We start from the raw sequence: 22973 nt of genomic DNA, 5'->3' as shown, positions 1-22973 counted from the left end.
TAAAATGAATAAATCTAAGTGATTGATATTACTCATAAAAGCCCATAATTGTCTCTTCCTTTCTGCTCTAGTTGCTAATTTCATGATGTGTTCTCAATTCTGGGGCCAACTGGTTAATCCCTCTCTGTGGTGTGTCAGAATCCTGAAAGCAGTGGGGTCTGCAAGTACTACATCCAAGTGAAGGGTGAAGGATTAAACCAGGAGATGACAGGGTTAAAATCACTTTTTAAATCTCCTTAAATGTAAATACAAATCTCATAAATTAACATTTGAGATTAAATTCTTCTTTCACATGGTGCTAAGTGTATGTCTGCTCCATGATATTTTGAAACCCACCAGGCAAAAAAAAAAAAAAATCTGTTTTATTCAAAATGCTTTTGAGCCATCTATTCAAGAAATGCACTGTCTTCCTGACAACTCAAATAGGAAACAGTCCTGGAGGTATTGCCAAGCAAGGAAGAACAGCTCATGCTGTTACATACTCAGTATGTATATGTAAGACAACTTGGAAGTTAGCAGGTGAATTCTGTCCTTGAAGTTTTACAACACAAATATGACTTGTTTCAGGGAATGTGTACATTAGAAACAAGGGGGAAAAAATTGCTGAATTCAATTAAATGCTGCCAATCAAAGCCTAGAATTTATATAACCACCTTTGGTCCAACATCAACAACTGTCAACAGTATATTTTGAAAATAACTTTTTAATGAAATCTGAAGCAAACAAGATTGTTTAAATCATCTTTGGGAAGATTAGTTTCCAGGGGGAATTATTCTGTTACACTGTGATTTCCAGTAACTACGTCAAATCTCTTCAGCAGTGATAGTGATTATGGACAGAATGATTCAAAGTGCATCTGTGAATTCAGGCTGCAGTCTTACAGAAGAACAAGACCCCCCTTGTTCCTGATGTCTGCTCAGAGTGTGCCTCATTAACCACTGCCTTCTGAGCCTCACTCCAGCTGCTTTTCACTCACTTGTCCCCTCATCAAGGCAGCATCTTGGAGGCAGAAGTGCTTGGGTGGCTGTGTCAAAAACATGGACAAAGTAGGTGACATTCCTCTGCTCTCTCCTCGTCCACAGATGTAGTTTTTTGATAAATATTTGGCAACCAGTTTAGTCAATCATGGTAAATTTAGTAAAGCCATGGTAAATCTGCTCTCTCTATTCCCAGTCATCATCTTGCCCTTCCTTAGCACGTCAGACTTTAGAAAGGATGTGCTCCGTGATTTCCCAGGGGGCTGAAGTGAGTCTGAGCAGCTGGTCATCTCTCACTGTTTTTAGTCTTTCTGAAAGCAGTTGCCGTATTTGGGGTCTTTCCTGGTTGTCTCCCATTCTTCAAAACCATTCAAACCAGATAGTGAAAAGCGTCACAGTAACATCAGCTGGGTCTTTCAGCACTCTTGAATGAAACCCACCCTCTGGGCCATGTTTGGGTTCAGATTGCTCAGGGGACCCCAATTCCCTGCTCTCTCTCTGACTGATAGTAGGGATTGTGTAGGGAATAGAATAAAACTTCAGAGGACTTTAATTAGTTGTGCAAGAGCCAAATTGATTCCTTGGAGTTCAAGATGATATCACTGAGACAGGCGCCATTGGTTTTGTCTAGTGATGGATGCTAAATGATCATCAAGCCAAATTTTAAATAATCATCTGCAAAGGAATAGTTTTCATTCACAATTTTTTCTCTGATGTAGCCAGAAGAACATGGATGGTTCGCTTCAGGTCTCTTCAGGAGATCTAAGCTTTACTTAGGGAGCACGTCTTGAGTTTGGTCTTCCAATATCTACAGAAAATTGCCCCACAGAGGCAGAAGGAAGGGTTCCTTGTGGACAAGGATGCTAGGATGGGGTAGAAATGGGCACGTGCTTGGTGACTCTGGAGCAGTCCTGTAAGAGCTGCTTCATTCCCCACCTTTCTCTACAGTTTGAACGTGGGATACTGTTCCACATTAGCATTGTTTGAGATTCAATGTTTGTTCAACAAACATTTGGAGAACAGCATTAATGTGGGTCAGGCCCATTTTTTTTTTTCTGATTGAAAACTCAAGAATGGTTTTCTTAAAATGCTGATTATTAAATTCTTTGCTGTGTTACATTTTAGCAATGCCTACAGATACAGAAATAACACACGCTTAAGGCAGGCATGGGAAGATGATGTGTAATTCTTTGTAAGTCTCATCCTTCTGAATTCAGAGTTTTATGGAGAGCAAGTACAGAGGTAAAACTCCAGCCTGGTCTTTGACTCAGACTAACAACTTTTGCACCTACAAAAGTGATTCACATTTTTAATGTTAGTTTATGTTCTACACATTAAGAGCTTGTAGAAAAATAATTTGAGAAATTCTAGATAGGCAAATGAACCTCAAAGCAGTTATAACACCTGAAAAATGTATCAAATGTAGGAATATTTTTCAGCTATGGAAAGCAATTATCATTAACCACAGTTGAGCACTTGCAGTTTTCTGCCATACAGGAACTTCATTCTCCCCTCAGTCTGTGAGCTGATGTAGTGACAAGCTGCAGAGAGATGACAGATTTCGCTAAGGATTTGGAGTCTGAACACCTGTGCAGTGTCATGCATTTAAAAATAGAATGTGACAGCAAAACACATCAACCTTCTAATGTCCAAATGGAAACCACGGGGTTGCTTTCTTCAGCTTTTATCCAGAGAAATCACTTTCAATCATCACTGGCCAAGCGAAAATACAAAGCAACGCTGTTCTGTTGTGGTCCAAAATAAACAAGAACAAGTCAGAATGGTAAGCACAGGTGCACAGGAAATATTTGGTAATGCCCATTTCTTTCTCCTCAGTGATGTTGTGCATCTCTGAGCTTGCAGGTTATTAATGGTCCAGAGGAAACCCTCGGAGGTGGGTTAGGAGCGGCTGCCAACCAAAGCTGCTCTGCATACCTTGACTTCTGCAAGAGTCACTCAACCCTCCAATGAATGCATCAGAAAAAACAACCAACGCAGGTTTTCTGTTTCCTATAATCTTCTCTCTGGGAGAAAAAGAAGCATAAACCAAGGGCAAAAAGATAAAATGAGGCTTGCTTGATTGCAGGGTTAGATGTGTGCATTCTGCTCTCCTCTGGAGGAGCCTGCATCACTGACAGTGGTGGAAGGGTGGAAGGGAACATCTCTGCTGCCCATCTCCCTTAACAGTATCCTTGAAACGTTAATCAAATCAAAAGCACATAATTTTTTTTTTTTTTTTTTTTTTTTTTTTTTTTTTTTACAGAGGGAACAAGGTTTCCCAGTCTGCCAGAGCCTCTGAGCCCGCTGCCAGGCTGCTCTGCTCTGCTCTGTGGTTGAACATAATTACTGGGCAGCACCATGGGCTGCCCAGGAACCCAGTCTATCCCATTCTTCCCATTACACAATGCTAACCTTTCAGCAAGTGCTCTTTCTTCAGCAAAACCTTTGTTTTCAGAGATCAGATGTTTTGTCTTCATATTGAGTACAATAATTTTGAGAAGTGGTTTTGGCCTCTCTTCTATTGCAATCCTGTTAGCTGTGTTTAGAAGGACATTTATTCAGTGTTTTGGGACAAGGTTTTTATGTGATTGTATGATGGGGAATTAAAGAGGGTCCATATTTAGCTCTTCTATGCTCTCATTTGTGGATGAGAAACCTACTTTAAACTCAGAAAAGAATTAACATTTTGGATGACAAAAGCTATCACACATGAATGAGTTGCTTCTTAAAATCAATGAAATAAATTAGACTCCCTGTTTAGGAGCATCTGGCACCCTTAAAACCTAGTTCGTATAATGATGTCTCTGTTTGTTAAAAAGAATTATGTAACAATATGGTTGATTTATTTCAAGATGATTGGCTTAGCAACTTAATTGGACTATGCAGTATACCAGAGCACACAAAAAAATAATTTAATTAGCTCATTTGTTTGTGGATGACTGCAAGCACTGCTCATCAGGCTCGGCTCCTTTAGAGGTGAGCAGCCGTTTGATCCTGTGAGGGACCAACCCTTGTCAGCTTCCCCAGAAACCATGCTCACAGCCAGGGAACAACAGCACCACACTGGCATTCAGGTGTTGTCAAAGCCCACAGAAACCTTCCTTGGAATCCAACGAGTGCTCTGTGACTCCTGGCAGGCTCAGGAACCTTCCTGGAAAACAGCAAGGCAAAAATGTGCCTTGAAGAATAAAACTCGTTTTCTCCCTCTGTAGCCTCTCTTTTCTCTTGAGCTGATATTCCACCTTCCAGCTCCCAAATACTATTAACATCCCAGAAAATTAGCATGCTGGATCCAGGTTTTAGATTCATCCTGGTGCAAACTTTTATGTCCTCTCTTTCCAGGATACTCATACATGAAAAACAGGCATTTGCAACACCATTTGACTCCCTCATGAGGTCACCACCTCCCACCTGAGACAGAACAGTACTATTATTATCATCATCATCATTATCATTATGGTTGTTTTTGTTATAAGTATAAAAATAAACCTCTTAGTAACTTAATAGTAACATTTATTGTAATGTGTTCAACTTACTTAATATCCAAGTAGTATTTTCAGAATAGCACTTGACAGTGGTTCAAATAACTTTCAAGATCTCTCCATTTTATTTCAGTTCCAGATGCAGCCAGGAGATTGCTGACTTGTGGGAAAATTCCGCTTAAGTGTTTATTAAGTTGTTTCTATAGTCTAATTTTACACCAATTTAAATAAAATTAGAGGTGTGGATGTTGATTTCTCTTGTGTTGTTACGTTAAAATACTCTGTGTCCCACGTGATTTCCTTTTTCTATTTCTATAATTGAACAGCGAACTCCCCACTTCTCTCCCACCCCACAAAGCACACAAAAACCAAGAAAAAACCTAAATTACAATCAGAATGAGGATTTGACTTAAAACATAAATGAAGAAATAGGGCTGAAATTCCTTACTTATTGCACCCTGTAGTTCCTAGATACAGCTGCACATCTGGTGTGTGAGATAATGCGCTGTTTAGAGACCATGATAGAACACAGAAAATTGGAAATGAGTTTCAAGTCTTAACACTACATTTCTTCACTACTGGGAGCAAGTAAGTCCCTGCTTTTCACTCTCTTTGTAGGTTGTGTGATTTGATTCCCTCTGGTTTTTTGCTCTGTAAACAATATATGCATGAAGGAAATCAGGAAAGGAATGGTTCTGTAAGAAGTATTTTGTGCAGAACAGCAAAGAAGGTTTTTTATCATTTCTCAGACCATATACCAAAGTTTAGTTGTGATGTTAGCCACAGGACAAAAAAAATAAGAAATGCTTAGTTGAGGACATGGGTGGAGCAATAAAAACAGCACGTATCCTGTTCATTCACTTACCACATAGTATAAACCATTATAGCCAAAGGCAAAGGGGGTTTGCCATTCTCTGCAGCAGAGGATATTCTCTCAGGACTGGCTGGTTCTACAATTCACTTTTGCCACAATCACACCTCTCCGTTATTTGCATGTTCCTAGCCTGTAGCTCTCAGACAGAAGTTAAACCTGAAGCCAACATGCTTTCCTGTTACCTCCTACTGAAACTGCATGGGTCTGACTTCTGGTAAGGAATATTTTCCTTGCACAGTCATGCAAAATGCAAGACTAGTTTACAAAAATATGACCCAAGTATAGTGCATTAACTTTGGACTAACTGTACAGGAAATCAAATACATCTCTAAATGTAGAACATCAGACCTGATCTGACCTTTTAGTACTTCCACACACTGGTGGGAGCATCACAGCCTGGCTGTGAGGCAGGGAAGCAGCATCCCAAACCAGAGAGAGGAGCAAACCAGAGCACTGTGACCCTTCCTCTCTCTCCAGCCTGTTTATCCCATGTAGTGACCGTGGAGATGGAGAAAAGCAGCCAAATGAAGCATGTTGCTGGCACTTCAAAGAAGACATCTCCCCCCAGGTATTGAGCAGCAGTGAACTGCACATCAGAAGTTTTTGGACATTTTGATCCATATTCAGCTGTCAGGATTTTTGCAGAATTTCAAGCAAGTTGAACCAGAGCTTATCTTGTAAGACATACAACTAATCTGCACTAATGAGGTGTTGCACTTTGCTGGCTGGACAGAGATCTGCTGAGATCCTTCTTTTCTGTAGCATGATGTGGAAATACTAATTCTGTTCAGTGAAGTAACGCAATCAAGTTCCTTGTTCCCTGAAGGTGGGTGATAACAATCCTTGTTTCTCACTGAGTGCAGCCATCCTGCTCTCCTCCATGCATGGCTTGTGGACAGGAGAAGCTGCTGTGCCTCGAACAGGAGCTGGAAGGTTCCCAGCCTCAAACCCAGCTAAGAAGAATGGGGAAACCAGATTTATTTACCAGTTTCTGAGCCAAAATCTGTAGTAGACTACCTTGCATATACTCTGGTGAATTTGATGGTTGTGACTGGTCCGGATTAGGTTTGTAGCAGTGGGTGATCCAGGCACACAGGGAAGTGGCACAGGACTGTGCTCCATTTATCCTTATCCCTGCACCATCACAAGCAGGTAGGACAGGCAGACAAGCCCTTCCTGAAATGGTTCATCACAAGAACTGGCACTCCTGTAGGTATCAGAAGCTGTGATGCAATTTGATGTAACAAGTTTATTGGCCTGATCATGGAGACTCAGAGACTTATAAAATCACCTTTTTATTACTGATTCAGTCACGCACATACATATTTATAGCTTTGTAATTGATCACATAGGGCAACACATTAAATTTTAATGCAGGGAATTACTTCCTGTCCCTGTAGAACCACCTTTTGTATCCACAGGGGACAGTTTAAAACATTTACAGCGGAGCTGCTTTTATGTCTGTCATACACTTATTACCAGCTTTGGTCTAGGCAGTTACATTTAGATTTGTTTCCTTCTTTGATCTCCACAATCTGTGGGAAAACACACATTAGGAACAAGAAGGACTGCGTGACTTTTGAAGCCTGGCATCACTTACACATCACCAGTTCTTATAGCTTCCCTTTATCAGCTCACATCTCTTACTCTAAAAACCTGCTCTTCCTAACTCCTGAATGTTTGGGGTTTGAAATTACTCACGGCACTCATCCCCAAACCTATTCATGACCAGTGCTTAGGTTTCTTATACAAACTCAGAATTTGACAATTTAATGAAAAACACCTCACTTTGTTCAGTCAGTGTGTGAATTAAGCAGTGACTATAAGTCTTATTAGCAATTTTGGGTCCTTCTGAACTGGTTTATTCAACTTCTTAAATAGTAGTGAGAACCGACTACTGCAAATTGGTAATTTTCAGAGTAAATTTTAAATTGGCAAAGTCTGTTTTGGAAGCAGATTCATTATTTGCCAGGGAGGTCAAGACTGTGGTCAGCTGAAAAAAAGAATAACCTTAAAAGAACTCTGAAAACCAAGGTGTTTAAGGAACACTTTGGTTTTGTCACCCTGCATGGTCAAGTTCTGGAGCATGGAAAAGTCAAAGGGGTTGTTAGGGGAATGGGGATAGGAGTATCCATGGAACCTTCCTGGCTGAAGGTGTCCTTGCCCATGGCTGGGGATTGGAACAAGATGATCTTTAAGATCCCTTCCAGTCCAAACCATTCTGTGATTCTATGATTATCTGAACTTTGAGGAGGGGGAAAAAAGTCTGAGGTAAGTGAAGACAGACAAGCCAACAGAGCTGAGATTTCTCACTGAAGGCTTATCTAATCTGACCTCAGGTTTAGGCCTTTGGGGGTTTTGCAGGTTTGGGATCCAGCTGGCTGGATCCACTAATCCACTGCTACTTGTGTTCCAGTTTGCATTATTTGTGCTAACACAGGCAAGATTTTTTCAGGTTATGCTTTTATACAGCCTTTCCTGTAAAACACCACTGGTGTGCCTCTGAAGAGAACACTTGCCCCTGCCCTGTTGCTAGGATTGTGCATTTTCTGAGGTATATGTTTCAGACATGTGTGCCTTAAAAGCCACATGCTAAAGCACCATTCCCCTCACCCCCAGCTCCCCTGGATGATTTATCTGCTGTCAGGGCTTGTTTCACCAACTGCAAGCACCCTGCTAGTACAGTTCTGTTACACAACCTGGAAATGTTATTCTTTATATGCCAATTGGAATACATCAAATGAATAGTGAAATGAGACCAAATTTACACTTGGGGTTACATGCACTGTAATTCACAGTAAAAGAAAGATTGGAAGATGTAAAGATGTGTTGAATGTGCTCCTTTCTTGTTTGATACAGATGTGGAGCAAATAGGTTTGAAATTATATTTTTGCATGCAAATGACAGCAATTTGTATTAACTCCTATTGTGCTAGAATGTAACATTTTCATCTGATCCAAGCCTTTCTGTCTTCAGATCCTCTTTCTGTTCTTACAGTGCATTTACAATGATCTTAGATATTAATTATCTTGGTAAATTCCTGCAAGGAAACAAACCAGGCACATGTTGTGACATTCTTCCAGGCAATCTAGGTGTCAAACTCATCTCCCTTTGTTAAACACAAGTCATGGATTTATTCTATCAGAGCAGATGACTGACCAACTTCTATTTAAGCCCTGTTAAAACTTGTATGGTGACTGGATTTCAAATTTGAACCTTGTTGTTTTCAAAGCATCTTAAACCTGTCATTTTGGATTTTTTCTGAAAAGGAATTCTGATTTTCCTATTCTTGGGGACATAAAAAATGCCTATATAAATTAAAAGAGATTAAAATTGGGTTTCAATAGGACCTCACAGTATGAAGTCACTGTTAGTACACCATTATGAAGAACACAGTGACTGCAGGTGTGGCTGGCTCATGCCAGGCAAAAGCTAATATTGTTTCACCTTAAAACTTAATAATCAGGCAGCTTCAGTCAGTGATTTTCTCTTCTTTAAGAGAGTAATTCATTTAGGAAAGCAGCATGCATGTGTGTGTGTAGGCAGCAATGAAATACCTCCAAGCATCCCAGTGTGCTACCTCAAGCTAAGTGCTTTGAAAAGGAAAAAGAATTCTAATTTAATTTAGAAAATTTCTGTGGCCTTCAACGCGTTGAGTAGGGAGGACACAAGCTGTGAGCAGGCGTGGGGACAGGCAGCCTCCAGCACAGCCCCAGCTTCCACACTGGCTGCATGGTTGGGAGGAGGACAACCCTCAGCCTGGCCTTCATCCCAAACCTGTGCTGTCGTCTGGAGCACTTGGGGAAAGGCAGTGACAAAGGTCTTGCCCAGGAAGGGACAGGTTTTGGTGCAGTCCTGGGGTGGTGCTCACTGCCAGGCTTTTCCTGAGCCTCCATCTTACTGAAGGGATGTCAGTGGAGGAGCTTCTCCCCAGTGTGTGACCCTGACATCCCTGGGCTGCATTTCCAAAGCAGCCTCTGCCCATGGCTTGCCCTGCTGTGGTCCCTGATCCACAACACCAGGCAGCGTTTGAGCAGCAGTGGGTGCCCCTGTGCCAGTACCAGTCCAGCCTCTCCTGCACTTCCCACGTGCTTCTGTCACAAAGCTTTGAAGCAGAAATATTTTTCTTAGGGAGATGCCACAAATGCACTGAGCAGCTCCCAGAGCTTGGTCTGACTGTGCTGCTCAGGGTGCATTAATGACAGCACACGTGAGCAGCAGGGTTTTCAGGAAGAAACATCATCCCTGAAGAAAACAAAAATGTTCTCTGGAAGAGAGCTTTTGACCTGACAGTATTTTTAGTCAATCTCCCCTCTCCCTGCCCAGCTGATGGACTCTTGGGTACATCCACACACTTCCTTCAAACAGCAGGAGGATTCAGGAGGAATTCAAGAGTCGCTGGGTAACCCCAGTTAACTGGTTCTGTAGCAGGAGCCTGCCAGGAACTTGGGGTGACCACAGCTTTCCTGAGATGTCAGTGCTGAAAGCACTTAGGGCAGCTCTTTTCCACAGGGAGCTTTCCACGCTGAGCTCTGTGGTGACCCTGCCTGAGCCAAGAGTGGTGCCAGAAAAACAACTTTTAATGCTTTAAACAGAGCATTTCCTTCCTAACCCAGCTGAGGGTTAGGAAGGAAGTGCACGCTCTGACAAGATGCACTAAACTGTGAAAGCTGGGGCAAAGTCCAGAAACTTGGGATTTGTTTCTGCTCACTCTCCCCTGGCTACAGTTGTCTCCCATTAAAGGCAGTGGAGTTTGGAAGCACACATGCTGTTCTCCAGGAATGGGATCTCTATCTCCATCACGTCACCGGCAGGTTGTTAGAAAATGCAGCCTGCAGTGAAGCAACACAAAAATCTTATGCCTGATTTAAATAATGGTGTTCATTGCCTATTAAAATGTAACTTCTTGCTTTAAAAAAAGATTAATTAAAATGTACAAGAATGCAATTCAGTTACATTTAATGCTTCAGCCCAGCTCACTTTTCATCACTCATTCCCAGAAGTAGTATTCAGGGAAGCACGGCATTCTCAGTTCTGCCATTAAAAGCACAAATGACTATCAGACCTGTTCTTTTCAAAAGCCTGGCTCAAGTATCGCCATTGTTAGATTTTTCATAACGTATTACTTTGGTCATTACTGTTTTGCAAGATAATTGTATCAGTGATCTAACTTTTGACAGGATCCAAAGTGGCTGAAAATAGTTCACTGCAGCACCTTTGTCTTTTAAAGGCCATTTGGGGCTTGTTATTTTAATCCTTGTGCAGCCTGATTTATCACTTCAAACATCTGTCAGCTGTGCTTTGTCTTGAAATTGATAGTGATAGTGGTACTGATTTTTCAAGAGCAGCTGGTAGAGGTTCATTAGTTAAGCTCTCAAAGGGAGTAGATAACTGTAATATTTTTCTTTGTTAATCATCTCTTACGCATTGTAATAATACAGAGCTTGAAATCTGCTAGAAATGCACAGCTTCTCTTTGTTTCTAACTCGTCAGAAGCATTCTTTCGTTCTTTTAATCTGGTTTGATTATTAAAACTCTCCTCTTCATAATGCAGTAAAAAATTGAATAATTGCACATGAGTGGGAAGAGAGAAAAACCAGCCTTTGCTGTGTCACATTTCGCACTGAGAGAGGTCGTCGGGGTCTCAGAGTTCACATCCAAACACAAAACAACTCCAAAGAGGAGATTAAGGGCTCTTCCATAATTGATTTTTAATTTAAACTTTACAAGGCATAAAAAACCCTCATGACGACTTCAGTAAAGTCAGGTTCATTTCTAACACATACAGCAGTTTTCCGTTCACGCTTTCCCTGCCACACAAAACAGCCTTCGTCGTGAACTACAATTCTTAAAACATTTCCCCCCCAGAAATCTTTGCCAGCCAGGCTCCAGCTGAGCACCACGGTGGCTCCTGCCCAGAGCTCCCAGGGACTGGAGCATCTGACTGGGAAGTCTCCTGCAGCTGAGAGCGTATCAGCGCTAGCGCCGCGTCCACCGACAGCGCTCACACGCAGATAATTACTGCTTGAAATTAGTATTTTAATGAACTGATCTGGCAAACGTGGAGCAAAATCTCCCAGGCATTAAGGAAATAAGCAGGAGGGGAAATTATTAACTGTAAAGTTCAGCAGAGGGCTGGTTGGCAGGTGCTGGCTTGGCAGAGGGGCTGAGCGTCCCCACTTCCCTTTGCGGGACCAGGAGGCTGCGTTGGGGTTTGGTGTCCTGCAGGCTGCCCTGGGTTTTAGGGACAGAGATTAGTGGGACTTGGCAGTGCCAGGTAAGTGGTTGGACTCGATGTTTTTTACAGTCTTTTCCAACCTAAATGACTCCATGAGCTGCACCTGCAAGCAGCACAACTTCAGTGTAGATTGAAAACACCTGGCACATCTCACAGGATTTCCAGGTGAATAGGATTGTCTTCTAAATGGCCCTAAAAATAACTAAATGCCAGATCTCCACCCTAAAAGCACATCTCAGTCCCACAAGACAGTTCATGTGTCCATAGTAGCAGTGAAGCTCAGTGCAAAATAGATTGTGAGAATTCAGCCTGAATATCAAGAAAATGTACAGAGTGACTAAAAAAGCCACTTGAGAATCAGTAGGGGTTATTTGGTGCTAAAATAATAATAATGTAAGTTTTCTGTATCTACTGTATCTCAATTTGATATTTTTATACAAGATTTTTTCAGACCCTTCACAGAAAGGTTTACATTTCTGTTACTTCCCCACCCTTCCAGAATGCCTCATATATAGTGAAGAACTAAAACTACTTAGTGATATCTAAGAAAAAATTTTAAAGTTGTTCCCCAACACACATACAAACAAGAGACCTAACTTTTATCTCAGAGATCTCTAATTTAGATTTAAGATGGGGAGGGGAACCCAAAGAGTCAAAGTCTTCAAGAAGAGAATTGGTTCACATTTTTTGGCAAGAAACATTTCTCAGAACAAATTTTCTGTTCTCTCAGCAAAAAGGTAGATCAATTCAATGCATGGATATAATTTAAAAGCAATCTATGCTCTAAGCAATTTATCCGATTGAGGCTGGAGGGAACACTTCAGATAACCTAAAACTGCTTGTCAGGGTTGTGAAAAAGGCACATTTTTGAAATAGGAAATCTTTGCAGGCTTTATTTTTAATTTTCACTCTTTTCTTCTGCTGCTTCTTCCTCTCAGTTTTGTTTCTTTACTGAAGTGCTGTTTTAGTAAAATAGTATTTTGCTTGCTTACACAAATGGGAGAATTTTAAAGTGTTTTTTTTTCCCCTGTAAAATATGATACTGAGTTTGAAGTGTCAATTTTGCTTAGAAAATATGCAATGAAATTGTATCTGGGATTGGAAATTTCTCCCAACATACCCCTTTTAGATTGGTACTTTTGTCTGTGGGTTACTGGGATGTTATCATCTCATATTCTCATTGAAACTAAAGATTTCTACCTGTACCTTGGCTGGCCTTTAGGTGGATGCAGGTGTGACAGAGATCTTTCTCCCTCTCATGGTTTGAGGAGGAATGACAAAGCCCCTTTCAGTGGTCCTGTCTGGCTGAATGTGAGCCCAGTGTGGCCAGGTGGCCAATGGCACCTGGCCTGTGTCAGGAATGGCGTGGCCAGCAGGACCCTGGGCTGGGCACTGGTGAGGCCACGCCTCGAGTGCTGTGTCCAGTTCTGACCCCTCCATTCAGGAAGGACAGTGAAGGGCTGAAGCATGTCCTGAGAAGGGAGCGGAGCTGGGGAAGGATCTGGAGCACCAAGAGCGGCTGAGGGAGCTCAGGGGGCTCAGCCTGGACAAAAGGAGGCTCTGGAAGTCAGGCTCTGCTCCCAGGGAATCAGCAACAGGAGAGGTCATGGTCTTAGCTGTGCCAGGGGAGGTTTAGGTTGGACATTGGGAGGAATTTCTTCACAGAAATTGTGATTAGACACTGGAGTGGGCTGCCCAAGGAGCTGGTGGAGTCACCATCCTTGGAAGTGTTTAAGGAAACCTGGATGTGGCACTCAGTGCCATGGTCTGATTGAAATGGTGGTGTTCGGTCACAGGCTGTACTCAGTGATCTCAGAGGGCTTTTTCAGCCTTGATGATACAGTGATTCTGTTTACAGGCAGAAAATCCAATGGGCTGCAAGGTTCAATCATGAAGGCTTTCTTCTCTGCTGAAGCATCTTCTCATTGTATTTTTAACTGCACAAGGCTGGGTAAAATTGTTAAAATAATCCAGTTCTGTTAGTTATTGAACAGGGGATTTCTGGCTACCTTCCTTGAGTGAAAGAAAGTTGCAGTAGCATTAAAAGATTTCTAAATTGTAACTTCCCTAACTTGTCTGGGGGATTTTGAGAAGTCTGAGTACTCTGCCACTGTCCAGCTGGAGATCAACCCCCCTGACTCACAGCTCTGCAGTTCCCCCCCATCATGGATATCTTTGCTGGATTTGGCACATTGAACCCCACAGTGCCTCTGTATCATCGGGTTCAAGATGAAACAGAAATCAAGCAAGTGAACTCTGAATTTGTGACTTAATTTCATCTTTGCACCAGAGTCCTTTGAAGAGTCAGTCATTGCCCCAGAAGAGAGAATAACCTGCTAGTGTTTATTTACTTACAGTTTAGCAAGGACGAGGCTGTAGAACCTAGAAAGGCATTTTGGGTGCTAAGGAGTGAGGGCACCCTCGGCTACAAGGTTCAACCTCTCTTCTGGATATTCACATCCCACCAGCTCAGTGCTTGGTGGATTAGAGAATCACAGAAGGGTTTGGGTTGGAAGGGATCTTAAAGCTCATCCAAATCCAACCCCATGCCTTGGTGGGCAGGGACACCTCCCACAGGACCAGATTGCTCCAAGCCACATCCAACTGGGCAGTTTTGCTTCATTGCAAAGCAGCTCCACAGCATCCTGAAAAATAAGGCTGTGACTGGATGGAACAAACATGGCACTCTTACACAGTCCTGCTGAAAGATGTTGCTTAACTCCCAAATTCCTCACAGCATTCCTGACAGCAATCACATCTGCAGCCATAAAACCCTCCACAGCCTCTGTCTTTGAAAAAAAAAATTAATAATCAGTAAAGTTCAAGCTCAGCTTGTTGTGATGAATTATTGGAGCCCGTCATCATTTTCTTGGGGGGAAAAAGGACTAAAAGACTATAATGGAACACAATTTTATGGTTTTTTCCATTTAATTGATGATGGGCTGAGTTTTTATTAATATTTCTGGGCTCCAGTGTAAGATGCTGAAAAAGCTAATATGAGATCATTGTATCTGGTTAATGTGTGTGCTTTGCAAAATTGATAAGCCCTGTCAAGACATAAATTATTTAAAATTTGATAAATGCGTTGAAATCACTGAATTTTCAAACCGATAAAGCAGAGTTATTTCTCTTCCCTGCCAAACACCCCCCTTCAAACTGGGGCTTTTGTGCAGCCACTCGATGGGGCCACATTATCTCATGGCCTGTGAGGCTCCAAAATCAGCACAGGGAACCCAGAGAGGTGTCCTGTGCTGCTGCAGAGGGGACACAAGTGTAAACCCATGGGACACTTGGGCATGGAAGCAGCAGAGAGTGAGGAGACCACTGGAATCCTCCCCCAGTATGAGTTTTTCACCGGTGAAACTGGGGGCTAGAGGAGTGGTGGTACCCCTCCTCTCCAGCAGTGGGATAAAAAGCTCCCAGTGAGCAGCAGAATGGTGCTTCAGAGCTGTTTATTCCAACAGACCAATTCATTCCAGCTAATTGCTGAGAGTTTTTAAATGATTCCTGGCAGGGGTGAAGCTAAAGGAATGATTGCTGGTGATTGATGAATAACCTGGATAAAATTCCCAAAGCACCAGAACTATTAACTCTTGCATGGGGACACCTGCTTTTATTTAGTGCCTTGCCCACAGAGAAAGGCGCTGCAGTGAGTTCCAAATGAACCCAAATTTGGGCAAATAGAGAAAATAGAGCATTTACTGATACCAGTGTTTCATCAGTGTCAGCTCATTTCTCAAAAATAGCTCACAGGGAATGTTATTTAACCCTGTGCTGCTCTGCCATGATCAGGATCGTGCATGGAAGGGGGAGAGTTTGAAGAGCAGTCACCATTTTTTAGAGGAGAGCACAGGAAGAACCAAAGGTTTGAAGTTTAAAACTCCATAAATATAAACCACGCTGCGCTGATTTGAGCTGTTCGCGCCGTTTACGCAGCGAAAGAAAACAGCGAGACGCGCTGTGGATGGGGCCACGGTTGTGTTTCTTACTGGAAAATATCTACAGGCAAATGGAAATTTTAGGGTAACTGGGTGCCATTTTACAGCCTCTGTAATAGGGAAAAAGATTAGGTGATTTCTGTTTGAAATCAATGGTTTGGAGGGAATGGGAAAACACCGGTGCAGCAGAGGAGAACTCCAGCAATAGCCATCTGTTTAAATGGATACACTAACTTGCCTAAGCTGGTGTTTTTCAAATACCCTACCAGCAATATTTTTCACTATAGTGATGCATTATAGTGAATGGAAAGATGCTGAGGAAGTCGTTTTTTCCAGCATGTGCTGCATTCTTTTAATACAGATTTTTTTATTGCCCAGAAATTGCTAACCAATGTGAATAAACAGCTGAACAAAGCCATCGGCCCTTCCTCACTAACAGCAAAATGCAGCCAGTGAGGGAAGGGCCTTGGGAAAAACCAAGTGTTAGAGTTGAGTTCTCTTATACTGCAGAAAGGTTTATTCAAAACAGGAAAAAAATCTGCACACCACAAAGGTTTTACATTACAAAAGCGCAAACACTATTCACATCTCTGAGCAGTGTCCCCTCCTTCCTGCTGCTGTGGCAGGCACGGAGCAGAACCAAGCAGTTCTTTGTTAAGCTCTTTTTTTACCGAATATTTGCAAAACACAACCAATTTACCCCCCCCCAGCCACAAGGTCCCTTCCCTGAAGCCCTCTGAGATGACAAAAATTCTGTCAGCTCCTGAATCTCCTGTAACGAAATTAGTGGAACAAGACAGCACTAGGATGGAGCAGACTCAAGAATTAAGGCTCTGCAAGACTGGAGAATCCCACAGCCTTGCAAAATACTTCAAAAAAGATGAGGAAAAAGATACTCAAGCAAAGTGTAAGGTACAGCTTTCTGCAGTGCCTAAGGATTGCTGTCTGGGCCTTAAACAGGAGTATTACATCCTTACAATTCAATTTATCAGTGATTTATGAAAGCTGTTTTGTTGCCACATGAAATAGCCCAGGTCACTGTAGCTTGAGGGGTGTGTTTCATTACCCCATGAGTAAACCTCATTTGGTGTAACAATTACATAAATAAAAGTAGCAGTAGCTTAGCAAGGCACAATTCTGTGATTTCACCATCATGGTCTTGAAATACTTGTGCCCTGATATGTTATTGATGTGGCAAACCTGCCTGGCTTTTGCATGTGTTAATGTTTTCCACCCTTCAGCCATCCCCAACCCTATACCCACATATTTCTTCTTTTCCTATCAGAGCCTTCAGCAAGGCACCCCTGGGAAAGCAGCACTCTGCCATCTCATCTGGTGTGAGAGCCCCCAGAAGAGACATACACTGAGCACATGGCTCAATGTCCTCTGCATCTCCTCATAAAAGGCAAGGGGAGAAACACCAAAGAGCCATTGCAGGATTTCAATAAGCATTGCAGAAGACAAGTAGCCCAGAAGGATATTTGAGGGTGTTCTTGTGCCCTTGCCAGAGGACAGTCAGAGCTGGGTGCAGGCACCAGCAAAGCCAGATTCCCCTGTAAGGAAACAGCTTCCTTTCTTTGTATTTCACCTTAAAATATTCAACCACTTTTCCCTCTGACTCAGTTACTAACAGCAATACCAGCTGTAGGTGCCCATGGTTTGAGTGGTCATTAGCATTTTAAATAGCATTTCATTTAGCCATGCAAATGAGAAAGTTTCTGGTATTCCAGCACTGCCAGGCCCCTGGGCCCAGCTGTAATCTAGAAATGCAGCAGAAAAGCCTCTTTTTTGTGCTTCTCAAGGCCTCAGGTCAGGTTTGGGATGGGTGAACGTGTGCAGCACTTCTTGCTTCATGTGAGCAGAGTCACTTCTCTGCAGCAGGGGAGTGATTTCCCTGGCAGTGCAGATGGCCAGCATTCTCAGCATCACACAGCTGATCCTGGGCTGGTGACAGGCTTAGGAGTGGCTGAAGAACCACACATAAACATGACAGAGCTTCACCAGGAACTTTCCATCACAGCAGAAGTGATGTTTCCCTCAGCATCATTATGACAGCGCTATTTGGGCTGGTACAGATCAGCATCTGTCACTGTTTCCATTAGAATCTCCTATTTCCCCGGGTTCCTAGCTCAGCCATAAAAAAAATATAAGATAGAGGCAGAAAGTTGACATACAAGGTCTTGGGCTGAGAATGATCACTGTTGTCTTTTCTTCCCCCGCTTTTAATCTGAAGAAGGAAATAAGGTATTTTTGCGGAGACATACCTGGCCCACTGCATTTCCACCCAGCTGTGGATTTATTTCTAGTAAAAAATAAGTGATAGGACAAGTGGAATGGCCTTAAGCTGAAGGAGGGCAGGTTTAGATTAGTTATTAGGAAGAAATTCTTTACTGTGAGGGGGATGAGGCACTGGAACAGATTCCCGAAAGTGTTCAAGGCCAGGCTGGAAGGTGTCCCTACCCATGGCAGAGGGTTTGGAAATGAATGATCTTTAAGACCCCTTCCAACCCAAACCATTCTGTGATTTTATGATTTAGCAATAGTGATGGTCACCTTTCAGCATTCAAGCTGTGAATGTTGCTGCTGTTTCACATTTAATCTTAATTACTGCATTAGGGGTGATCAGGAAGGACACATGGTCTTGGTAGCGGGTTTGGGCTCTGGTTTGGAGCCTATTGCTGCACAACAGGCCCCAGTGAAGATTAAGGGCTTTGGAGTTCCTAATCTTTGCCAGATTATGAAACAAAAAATTGCAATTTATAGAAATAACAGCTGGATATTGTAAAAACAGAGCCCTGTGAGGAACCAGAGGTGTAGAAGACCCTTTGGGATCAGGAGCAGAGGGAAAAGCAAGCATTGAGGTTTCCCTCATGAGACACAAAGCACAAAATTCCATCCTGCACATTCCACGTCTGCACTCCATGTTTTGGCTGCTTTAAGCAAACCTCCAGCCTGTAATGTTGCTGCTGGAGAGTGAAAACCCCGCCCCTGCATTAGTTATACTGGGATCCACCACCTGGATCCTGGCACTGTGGGATCAGTGATGAAGCAAGAGCAGCATTTTGCCAGGAGGAAGGGCCAGCAGCAGTTTGTCACCAGGGACACGGGCAGGACAACAGTGTCCTTTCTTCTTCCCACTTTAAACATCTCTTTGTTCTGTTCACACTGTTTGTAGAAATAGATGCAGCTGGAAAAGTTTTTCTTTTGTACATTAGGATGACTGTGTAAGGCAGTTCTAAACAGAACAGACCCTAAAAATGCCTTCTCCAAAGCATCTACTCAAGATTTAAAGGACCTAAAAAGTCAGATAATCATTTCTATCCTGTTGAAACACAGATCTTGCTTCTGACCTCTGGATCATACGCTCGAGTTCTGCGTTTCCAACAGGAATTCACTGCCAGAGAGAGCAGGAAGAATACACCTGGGAAATGTGTGTCTGCACTGAGTTGGGAATTTTACTGAGACCTGTGTGTTTGACTCTGAAATCTTAAGGCTATTCTGTCCCTACTAGAAGGAGGTATTGTTTTCTGATTGCAGACTCAGCTTGGCCTTGTCACGGATCTTAAAACTGAGCTGTGCTGTGTGGCTGGGAATGCTCAGCACTTCTGGAAGGCTGGGCCTTGCTAAGCACAGGCAGCTGCTGTGCAGCTGAAACCAGCACACCAAAACAGGGCCATGTTCACTGTGTCAAACTAAGGGCACAGACGTGCAAAATAGGTTTGGATCAAATGGAAAAAGCAACACCAGAAAAGACAAATGTACAATAAATGGTTTAGGAGACAATTACACCAACAGAACACGATTTTAAGCCTAAACCAGCTGGAAGGTTGTGGGGAGAAAAAGGAAGGGACTGGAAAATCATGCTGTTCTATTTCACTCCATCTTTTAGCAGAGGGGCCACTTTGGTCTTCAGGGTTTCCACTTTCCTCAGTCAGGTATTCATCTAACAAATCTGTGAGCATGGGGCCTGCTCTTGCACATCACAGCCTGTCCAGAGGTTTATCCATTTGTCCCCATGGATGGCTCCTACTGAGAATTTTGCATCTTCCATAAGCTACTTTGAGTAAAATCCCTGAACTTTCATAGAACAGTAGAAATTACTCATTGCAGTGGTCCAGGTGACTGATTCAGACCTATGGGTATAAAAATAAATATTAATGGCTCCTCCTGTGTCTTGGCTGTTTTATTTCCCCCCTTCACACCGCTCTCCCTTTCTGTTTCGGAGCAGGTGTTCTGTGACACCAGGCGGGTCGTACAAGCCGCGGACGTGCTGGACTGGGAGGACAAGGATGCTGCAGAGACACTGGTTGACAACGTGGTCCACTCCAGGATCATCAACCCTCTACGCCTCTTTGTTAAACCATCTCCAGTGCTGAAACACGGCCAGGTGTCCTACTCGGACAGCATAGAAAACTTTTGGGATTGGTTGTCCAACATCACGGAGGTTCAGGAATCTCTGGCACGGACTAAACGCAGACCTATAGTAAAAACTGGGAAATTCAAGAAAATGTTTGGATGGGGTGACTTCCACTCCAACATCAAAACTGTAAAGCTGAACCTCTTGATCACGGGGAAAATCGTCGATCACGGCAACGGAACATTCAGCGTTTATTTCCGACACAACTCCACGGGTCTGGGGAATGTTTCTGTCAGCCTGGTGCCACCTTCCAAAGTGGTGGAGTTTGAACCATCTCCACAGTCCACGCTGGAGACCAAGGAGTCCAAGTCCTTCAACTGCCGCATCGAGTACGAGAAAACAGACCGCGCTAAAAAAACTGCCTTGTGCAACTTTGACCCTTCCAAGATCTGCTACCAAGAACAGACCCAAAGCCATGTCTCCTGGTTGTGTTCCAAACCCTTCAAAGTCATCTGCATTTACATCGCTTTCTACAGCGTAGATTACAAACTGGTGCAGAAGGTCTGTCCCGACTACAACTACCACAGCGAGACGCCGTACCTGTCCTCCGGCTGACCCGGCCCGGGGCTGGGGGATCACTCATAAAAACGAGCGTTCCCATTAACCTTTTGGAGAAAAATATTTTTTCCTATCAGGTTAAAAAGTCTCAAAAAACTGTAGCTGTGTTCGTGCTGTATCGTAACTAATCCAGCTGTTTATGTAACAGTCGTTTTCATTTGAGGCCGTTGCATTTTAGCTCTCTCATCCTTCGTAAGGGAACTGCCAGGCAGGCACGAGAAAAAAATCAAACAAAATTATGTCTGTAATTAAAAATCAGCTTTTAAAACAATTCCATGGCAGAGAGGTTGTCTTTTACTTGAAGTGGACAGCATTTAGCAGGTCCTATTTCTCACTGGGAACTTTAGGTGACAATAGAAAGAACAAATGATGAAGCAGCCTCAAAGCTGCTCATACTCAAACTTCAAATAAACAGCTCTCCCACTGATTTCATAAAGAATGTTACACAGAGGGCTCAAGTAGTCAAGTCCAAATACTAAGAGGAAGTGCTAATTCTTTGATAAAAAAGGAAACAAACTGCATTTTATGAGTTGTAGTAGCTGTAGGTGTTCATTGAAGTGAAGAGTGAGTAGTTCTTCCTTCAGACTTCCTACCCATGGATATACAATGATGTAATTAGACCTCGATGAGCTTTAGTTTATCAGACCCTACAGGTGTGCACATGTGGTACATATTCCCTCCTCCCATGCCCACCACTGGGTTTGATTCCTCTCACACATTCACACAAGCACACACACCCAGTATTAGTTTTGCAGCAACAGAGAATCTATAAATACCTGGGAAAAAGATAATCTCTGTTTAAGTCAACCTGGTCTAGTGGAAGGTGCCCCTGCCCGTGGCAGGGGCCTTGGAACTGGATGATCTTTAGGATTCGTTCCAACCCAAACCATTCTGTGATTCTCTGAACTGTAGCAGGGGCTGGCTTCCAGGCAAAGGAAGCAAGTATTTTGATATCCAGCCCCTGAACATTAAAGTGTAGCAAGGAAAATACATCACAGCACAAGGATGATACCTGAACAAGCAGCTTTCTCTTTCTTGGCACCAGTCTCTCCCTTAGCACTGCACTGCACACCTTAAGTCAAAGTATCAGCCATGACAAAGAGAGAGAGCAACAAAAATCTATGCACCTTCACCTCATAAAGCAGGTTTGAAACTCTTAATATAAATACTCAGCCAGGCTTTCCCCTAGTGCAGAACCAGCTCCCTGCACTGCAGCTGGTGCAAGGGAGGGTCCAGCTGTGGTTGTGCTCCACCAGGTGTGGTCCCACTGCAGTCAGGAGTGGTTGGCTCTGGCTATGCAGGTTCCAGCATCACTCCCTGTGCTTTCTCTGGGTATTGATCTGCTGCTGCTGCTGCCAATCTGTTCTCCTGCTCCTTCGTGACAGTTTGATGTCACAGGTCCTGTGGAAGGAGCTGGCTGAGGAAGTGCTGATTGCCTCCAATCAGACTCGCACACAGGGTTCAAGAAGTTACACACAGCTTAAATAAAGTCCTATTGAAATACTGTTTGGTGATGTGCACTCAGACAATTGACTGTGGCAGCTCAGAAGGACTCACTCATGAGATTAATTCTGATTTCCTTCGTAAAGACTCACACAAAAAATTACTCTGTTAAAAATATACGACTAACTGGGTGATTTGTTTTTCTCTTTAGGTGACAAATTTAAATGTGTGGTTTAGTTTGATCAATAATCTAAATGTTTTCCTTCATCTTATTTCATACAGAGTCTCTCCTGGTCTATAATGATGTTTTTTAGTTTGCCTATTCCTGTCAATTCCTACAAGTTGGTCTACTTTGTATTCTGTATAGCGTGTCCTCGCCCCAGCTGTACATGAGCTTGGATTTATTGCTGCGAGTTCAGTGGTTGGTGCTTTTGTAACTTAGCTGTAAGCCATGATTTTATTGCCATGCATTTTTACTCAGCACTGTAGGCAATTAAAAGAAAACCCTACATGCTATTTATTGTAGAGTATGTGGAAACCATGTATGTATATACACTTAAATATGTGTACATATGCAGAACATATGTGTACATGTATTTGTATGTAAATAAAGAGAGTTTATTAAATCTGGCACTTGCTTGTGGCCCATTTGATGTTTAGTTTCAAATGTTGCATGTCTGAAGACACAAAGTAAAACTAAGGCACAGCAACATCTCATTGCATTTTTGCCCAGCTGGAATTTGTTTTTCTAGGAGATATTTAAATGGGTGCTATAGTGAACTGTGTACAAGCCTAGGCAGAGGAGGTTCAGCAGCATTCCATGAGATGTGAGAAATGAAGCACGTGTTTTGACAAAGGCAATCCTTAACTGTTTAATAATTGCACCAGGTACCATTAAAAGTGAGGGGGAAAGTTTAAATTGTACAACACTCCCAAGCAGGAACACGCTGGGAGAGAGGGCAGCTCGCTGCTGATTCAGCCCTTGCTCAGTTCCTCATCAAAAGGGGAGCTGGATTCTCCTCCTCCCTGGCTGTGGCACTTCCCAG

At 42.9% G+C, this 22973-nt stretch overlaps 2 protein-coding genes across 3 annotated transcripts in view; one reads left to right on the top strand and one right to left on the bottom strand.

The window, feature by feature from the left end:
- Positions 1-22560, top strand: part of NXPH2 (neurexophilin 2) — a 35180-nt gene extending 12620 nt beyond the window's left edge. Inside the window, exon 2 of the mRNA XM_053982285.1 lies at positions 19738-22560. Coding sequence (XP_053838260.1) covers positions 19738-20481 — 744 coding nt within the window. The 3' untranslated portion in view covers positions 20482-22560. The remainder of the gene's footprint in view (positions 1-19737) is intronic.
- The window catches only part of SPOPL (speckle type BTB/POZ protein like), a 130025-nt gene that overhangs the window by 60700 nt on the left and 46352 nt on the right, over positions 1-22973 (bottom strand). The window lies entirely within an intron of this gene.

This window comes from Vidua macroura, chromosome 7 (genome assembly GCF_024509145.1).
Source record: "Vidua macroura isolate BioBank_ID:100142 chromosome 7, ASM2450914v1, whole genome shotgun sequence".
Lineage (NCBI taxonomy): Eukaryota > Metazoa > Chordata > Aves > Passeriformes > Viduidae > Vidua > Vidua macroura.
Note: the sequence above shows the minus strand (reverse complement) of the source record. Positions and strands in the feature narration are given on the sequence as shown.